This window comes from Dendropsophus ebraccatus, chromosome 14, assembly GCF_027789765.1.
Source record: "Dendropsophus ebraccatus isolate aDenEbr1 chromosome 14, aDenEbr1.pat, whole genome shotgun sequence".
Lineage (NCBI taxonomy): Eukaryota > Metazoa > Chordata > Amphibia > Anura > Hylidae > Dendropsophus > Dendropsophus ebraccatus.
The window spans coordinates 4,835,221-4,842,009 of record NC_091467.1 but is presented as its reverse complement, the minus strand read 5'-3'; the positions used below and the strand labels follow the sequence as shown (position 1 = coordinate 4,842,009).

Here is a 6,789-nt window from a genome sequence, read left to right as displayed (position 1 = left end):
CTTACAGATTTTTTTTTTTAATTATCAACCTCTGCCTTGCTTTAGCCTAAAGAGTGAAAAAGGTTCCTACACGCTGCTGTGAATCCTTTATGGGGTGCAGGTTTTTGTTTTGTTTTTTTACAAAGTAGGTTTATAATATGAGGTACACAGGCCAGAAAGTTCATCTCAGAATTTGCAGCTAACCTTCATCCTAAATCCTAAAAAAAGAGGAGAGAACGAGGTTTCTCCATCATAGAAGACTGCAGAAAAAGACCACTTGGCCCCTCCACTCTATAATGTATGGAATAAAACAAAAAACAAATTGTCACCAATAAACGGATTCACTTAGGTAAAAACATCTGAATGTCAACACGTGCGGCGGGGTCCTGAAGGGGTTAAAGTATACGCTAATCTCAACAGCTAACCCCAGACCATGCAGCAACTGCAGTCAGCCACCAGGTGGCAGCATTGCTCAGGAGATATTTGCAGTACTACCAAGAACTACACTAAGTTCTCTATGTAGCAGAGCTGAAGTGGTTTTTATTACTATTATTATTATTATTGTGGTGCAGAGTTTGTGCATCCTGAGCCCCGGTAATATAGACAGAGCATGCACAGATCTTTTTTTTTTTTTTTTTATAGTGGAAGTTAACGGAAAAACTGATCAAAACTGATGCACACAAATGTCCCAAACAGTGTGAACCCGGCCTAAGATGGTGATCAGCCATACTCTCCCCCCCCCCCCTATACATATGAACGCTCAGCGCTGAACACATGTATTCTGAAGAGGGAAGAAAGTTCCTGCCCACCTATTCTGCCCCTCGCTTCCTCTACCTCTCGCCTTCTCCGCTGCCTGCCTCCTCTGCTGTCCGCCTTTTCTGCCCCTCGCCTCCTCTGCTGTCCGCCTCTTCTACTCCTCGCCTCCTCTGCTGTCCGCCTCTTCTGCCCCTCGCCTCCTCTGCTGCCCGCCTCTTCTGCCCCTCACCACCTCTGCTTCCCTCCTCTTCTGCCCCTCGCCTCCTCTGCTGTCCGCCTCTTCTGCCCCTCGCCTCCTCTGCTGTCCGCCTCTTCTGCCCCTCGCCTCCTCTGCTGTCCGCCTCTTCTGCCCCTCTCCTCCTATGCTGTCTGCCTCTTCTGCCCCTCGCCTCCTCTGCTGTCCGCCTCTTCTGCCCCTCACCACCTCTGCTGCCCGCCTCTTCTGCCCCTCGCCTCCTCTGCTGTCCGCCTCCTCTGCCCCTCGTCTCCTCTGCTGCCCCTTACCTTCTCTGCTGCCTGCCTCTTCTGCCCCTCGCCTCCTCTGCTGCTCTCCTCTTCTGCCCCTCGACCACCTGTATACTGCCTGCGCTGTGGATCCTGGAATCGTCTCTCTCCTGACATTATACACATGATCAGACAGATCTCTTCTTCTCCAGAAAGGAGGATGTGACGGTGCTCGGGGGTTTCTTATCTGTTTGGACAGAGCCTGAATATTACAGCCCGCTGGGAGTAGTAGTGTAATAGTCTGCTGGAGCTTCTAGTATCACAGCCCGCTAGGAGTAGTAGTGATAGGCGGAGTAGTAGTAGTATCACAGCCCGATAGGAGTAGTAGTAGTAGTATCACAGCCTGCTAGGAGTAGTAGTGATAGGCGGAGTAGTAGTAGTATCACAGCCCAATAGGAGTAGTAGTAGTAGTATCACAGCCCGCTAGGAGTAGTAGTGATAGGCGGAGTAGTAGTAGTATCACAGCCCGATAGGAGTAGTAGTAGTAGTATCACAGCCCGCTAGGAGTAGTAGTGATAGGCGGAGTAGTAGTAGTATCACAGCCCGCTAGTAGGAGGAGTAGTAATATCACAGCCCTCTAAGGGTAGTAGTTATAGTAGCAGTGATAGGAGTAGTAGTAGTATCACAGCCTGCTAGGAGGAGGAGTAGCAGTGATAGGAGTAGTAGTATCACAGCCCGCTAGGAGGAGTAGTAGTAGTGATAGGAGTAGTAGTAGTATCACAGCCCGCTAGGAGTAGTAGTAGTAGTATCACAGCCCACTAGGAGTAGTAGTGATAGTAGTAGTAGTAGCAGCACAGCCCCCCGGGAGGAGGAGTTATAGTAGCAGTGATAGGAGTAGTAGTAGCAGCACAGCCCCCCGGGAGGAGGAGGAGGAGCAGTGGTAGGAGTAGCAGTAGCAGCACAGCCCCCTGGGAGGAGGAGGAGGAGGAGCAGTAATAGTAGTGGTGATAGGAGTAGTATTAGTATCACAGCCCCCCGGGAGGAAGAGGAGCAGTGAAAGGAGTATTAGTAGTAGTAGTATCACAGCCCCCCAGGAGGAGGAGGAGCAGTGAAAGGAGTAGTAGTAGCAGCACTGCCCCCCAGGAGGAGGAGCAGTGATAGTAGTAGTAGTAACAGCACAGCCCCCCAGGAGGAGGAGGAGCAGTGATAGGAGTAGTAGTAGCAGCACAGCCCCCCAGGAGGAGGAGCAGTGATAGGAGTAGTAGTAGCAGCACAGCCCCCCAGGAGGAGGAGCAGTGATAGGAGTAGTAGCAGCACTGCCCCCCAGGAGGAGGAGCAGTGATAGGAGTAGTATTAGCAGCATAGCCCCCCAGGAGGAGGAGGCGCAGTGATAGTAGTAGTAGAAGCAGCACAGCCCCCCAGGAGGAGGAGCAGTGATAGGAGTAGAAGTAGTAGCACAGCCCCCCGGGAGGAGTTATAGTAGCAGTGATAGGAGTAGTAGTAGTAGCACAGCCCCCCGGGAGGAGGAGGAGGAGCAGTGATAGGAGTAGTAGTAGCACAGCCCCCCGGGAGAAGGAGCAGTGATAGGGGTAGTAGTAGCACAGCCCCCCGGGAGGAGTTATAGTAGCAGTGATAGGAGTAGTAGTAGTAGCACAGCCCCCCGGGAGGAGGAGGAGCAGTGATATGAGTAGTAGCAGCACTGCCCCCCAGGAGGAGGAGCAGTGATAGGAGTAGTAGCAGCACTGCCCCCCAGGAGGAGGAGCAGTGATAGGAGTAGTAGTAGTAGCACAGCCCCCCGGGAGGAGGAGGAGCAGTGATATGAGTAGTAGTAGCACAGCCCCCCGGGAGGAGGAGGAGCAGTGATAGGAGTAATAGCAGCACTGCCCCCCAGGAAGAGGAGCAGTGATAGGAGTAGTAGTAGCAGCACAGCCCCCCCGGGAGGAGGAGGAGCAGTGATAGTAGTGGTGATAGGAGTAGTAGTAGCAGCACAGCCCCCCAGGAGGAGGAGGAGCAGTGATAGGAGTAGTAGCAGCACAGCCCCCCAGGAGGAGGAGGAGCAGTGATAGGAGTAGTAGCAGCACAGCCCCCCGGGAGGAGGAGGAGCAGTGATAGGAGTAGTAGCAGCACTGCCCCCCAGGAGGAGGAGGAGGAGCAGTGATAGGAGTAGTAGTAGCAGCACAGCCCCCCGGGAGGAGGAGGAGCAGTGATAGGAGTAGTAGTAGCAGCACAGCCCCCCCAGGAGGAGGAGCAGTGATAGGAGTAGTAGTAGCAGCACTGCCCCCCAGGAGGAGGAGCAGTGATAGGAGTAGTAGTAGCAGCACAGCCCCCCAGGAGGAGGAGCAGTGATAGGAGTAGTAGTAGCAGCACAGCCCCCTGGGAGGAGGAGGAGCAGTGATAGGAGTAGTAGTAGCAGCACTGCCCCCCAGGAGGAGGAGGAGCAGTAATAGGAGTAGTAGTAGTAGCAGCACTGCCCCCCAGGAGGAGGAGCAGTGATAGTAGTAGTAGTAACAGCACAGCCCCCCAGGAGGAGGAGGAGCAGTGATAGGAGTAGTAGTAGCAGCACAGCCCCCCAGGAGGAGGAGCAGTGATAGGAGTAGTAGTAGCAGCACAGCCCCCCAGGAGGAGGAGCAGTGATAGGAGTAGTAGTAGCAGCACAGCCCCCCGGGAGGAGGAGCAGTGATAGGAGTAGTAGTAGCAGCACAGCCCCCCAGGAGGAGGAGCAGTGATAGGAGTAGTAGTAGCAGCACAGCCCCCCAGGAGGAGGAGCAGTGATAGGAGTAGTAGTAGCAGCACAGCTCCCCGGGAGGAGGAGCAGTGATAGGAGTAGTAGTAGCAGCACAGCCCCCCGGGAGGAGGAGGAGCAGTAATAGTAGTGGTGATAGGAGTAGTAGTAGCAGCACAGCCCCCCGGGAGGAGGAGGAGCAGTGATAGGAGTAGTAGTAGCAGCACAGCCCCCCGGGAGGAGGAGGAGCAGTAATAGTAGTGGTGATAGGAGTAGTAGTAGCAGCACAGCTCCCCGGGAGGAGGAGGAGCAGTGATAGGAGTAGTAGCAGCACTGCCCCCCAGGAGGAGGAGCAGTGATAGTAGTAGTAGTAACAGCACAGCCCCCCAGGAGGAGGAGGAGCATTGATAGGAGTAGTAGTAGCAGCACAGCCCCCCAGGAGGAGGAGCAGTGATAGGAGTAGTAGTAGCAGCACTGCCCCCCAGGAGGAGGAGCAGTGATAGGAGTAGTAGTAGCAGCACAGCTCCCCGGGAGGAGGAGGAGCAGTGATAGGAGTAGTAGCAGCAGCACAGCCCCCCGGGAGGAGGAGGAGCAGTAATAGTAGTGGTGATAGGAGTAGTAGTAGCAGCACAGCCCCCCGGGAGGAGGAGGAGCAGTGACAGTAGTGGTGTCCCCGCGGTTTCCTCCCTCTGCAGCCGGCTGGGCGGTGACGTCACGTTGCCAGGTAACCGGCCGCTAACACTCCCGGACGTCAGCTATAAAGGCGGCTCCGGGCGGCCGCTCGCTCAGACCCGAGCAGCCGGGGAGAGGAGCAGCCGTCCTGCCGCCTGATGCACCGCCTGCTGCCACCCTGGGACCCGCCGGGATGCGCGGCCATTAGAGTCATGGATGCGGCCAACTTCTACTACGACGAGAGCCCGGGGGCCAAAGCGCAGCGCCGGGGGCCCCTGCCCGAGCACGAGCGCGCCATAGACTTCAGCCCGTACCTGGAGGCGGAGTGCGGGGAGCTGCTGTGCGAGCTGGGGGCCGCTCACTACCGCTACCCCGGGGAGCCCAAAGCCGAGCTGCACCCGCTGGACACCTACCGGGACCCCCCGGGCAAGGACGACCCCCCCGCCATGCGCTCCTTCCTCGCCTTCCATGCCGTCCCGTCCGGGAGCAGCGGCAACCTGAGCAGCGCGTCCTCGTGCAGCCCCCCGGGGACCCCGAGCCCGGCGCCCCGCTCCTCACACCCCGGCACCGGCGGAAAGCACAAGAAGCAGCTGGACAAGCACAGCGACGAGTACAAGCAGCGGCGGGAGCGCAACAACATCGCCGTGCGGAAAAGCCGCGACAAGGCGAAAATCCGCAACATGGAGACGCAGCACAAGGTGCTCGAGCTGACGGCGGAAAACGAGCGGCTGCAGAAGCGGGTGGAGCAGCTGAGCCGGGAGCTGGGGACCCTGCGGAACCTCTTCAAGCAGCTGCCGCCCGAGGCCACGGGGAGGTGCTAGAGAGACCGGGGGCCCCCATAGACAATTACACACTGCGGGGCCCCCCCATGGACCGGGCGCTTACAGCGGGGCCCCCCATGGACACTTACACACTGCGGGGCCCCCCCCCATGGACCGTACACTTACACCCTGCGGAATTTCTTCAAGCAGCTGCCGCCGGAGGCCACGGGGAGGTGCTAGAGAGACCGGGGCCCCCATGGACCGGGCACTTACAGCGGGGCCCCCTATGGACACTTACACACTGCGGGGCCCCCCCCATGGACCGGGCGCTTACAGCGGGGCCCCCTATGGGCACTTACACACTGCGGGGCCCCACCATGGACCGGGTGCTTACAGCGGGGCCCCCCAATGGACTGGGCGCTTACAGCGGGGCCCCCCACCATGGACCGGGCGCTTACAGCGGGGCCCCCCCATGGACCGGGCGCTTACAGCGGGGCCCCCCCATGGACCGGGCACTTACAGCAGGGCCCCCCATAGACACTTACACACTGCGGGCCCCCCCATGGACCGGGCACTTACAGCAGGGCCCCCCCATGGACCGGGCACTTACAGCGGGGCCCCCCCATGGACCGGGCGCTTACAGCAGGGCCCCCCCATGGACCGGGCACTTACAGCGGGGCCCCCCATAAACACTTACAGACTGCGGGCCCCCCATGGATTGTGCACTTATCTGGGGCCCCCCCATGGACACTGACAGACTGCGGGCCCCCCATAGACCGGGCACTTACAGACTGCTTCCCCCCATGGATTGTGCACTTATCCGGGGCCCCCTGGAGCAGGTAGAATGTAGGCGCTGCACCTGGCGGGCAGGTAGTCGCAGTCGGCCGCTGATCTTTGCACTCTGCACCTTCTCACTGATTGTTATTATATTATTAATAATATTATTGGATTTGTGACGCAATAGTTGCCCCTCCAGGGGGCAGATGATGCAATAGTTGCCCCTGAGCGGGCGGACAGTGACGCAATCTGCTGCAAGCCCGGACTTTTCTACAGAGATTTCTTACAGAGACTTTTTTAGATTTTGTGAATTTCTTATATTTTGCATCCAATGCCGGAATAAAAAGTTATATATTGTACCCCAGCCTCTGTTCTCGTTCACACCCAGCAGCCCCCGGGGGAGGAGGACGACCCCCAGCATCCCCTCTAAGGTCCTGCAGCTTTCTGCCTGCTGTCACCTCACAGCTACAGTGTCAGGGCACCAAGGTCATGTGACCAGCGACAGCAGTGGAGAGCTGGGACCGGGGGAAGAACTGATACTACGTCTGTAAGAAATTGGCAGAACTTCATGTGTCCTCCAACCTGTGGCCAAACCATGTCAGGGCATGATGGGAGTTGTAGTGCAACAGCTGAAAAAGATCACACTAATCTTTACACTCTGGGTATGATGGGAGTTGT

General features: G+C 57.5%; 1 protein-coding gene across 1 annotated transcript; it reads left to right on the top strand.

Moving 5' to 3' along the window:
- The first annotated feature begins 4,671 nt into the window (after positions 1–4,671).
- On the top strand, positions 4,672–6,470 carry CEBPB (CCAAT enhancer binding protein beta). Its single transcript, XM_069953172.1, has one exon. It carries the CDS (start codon positions 4,732–4,734, stop codon positions 5,392–5,394), a length of 663 nt encoding a protein of 220 aa, XP_069809273.1. The 5' UTR covers positions 4,672–4,731; the 3' UTR covers positions 5,395–6,470.
- The last annotated feature ends 319 nt before the right edge of the window (positions 6,471–6,789 follow it).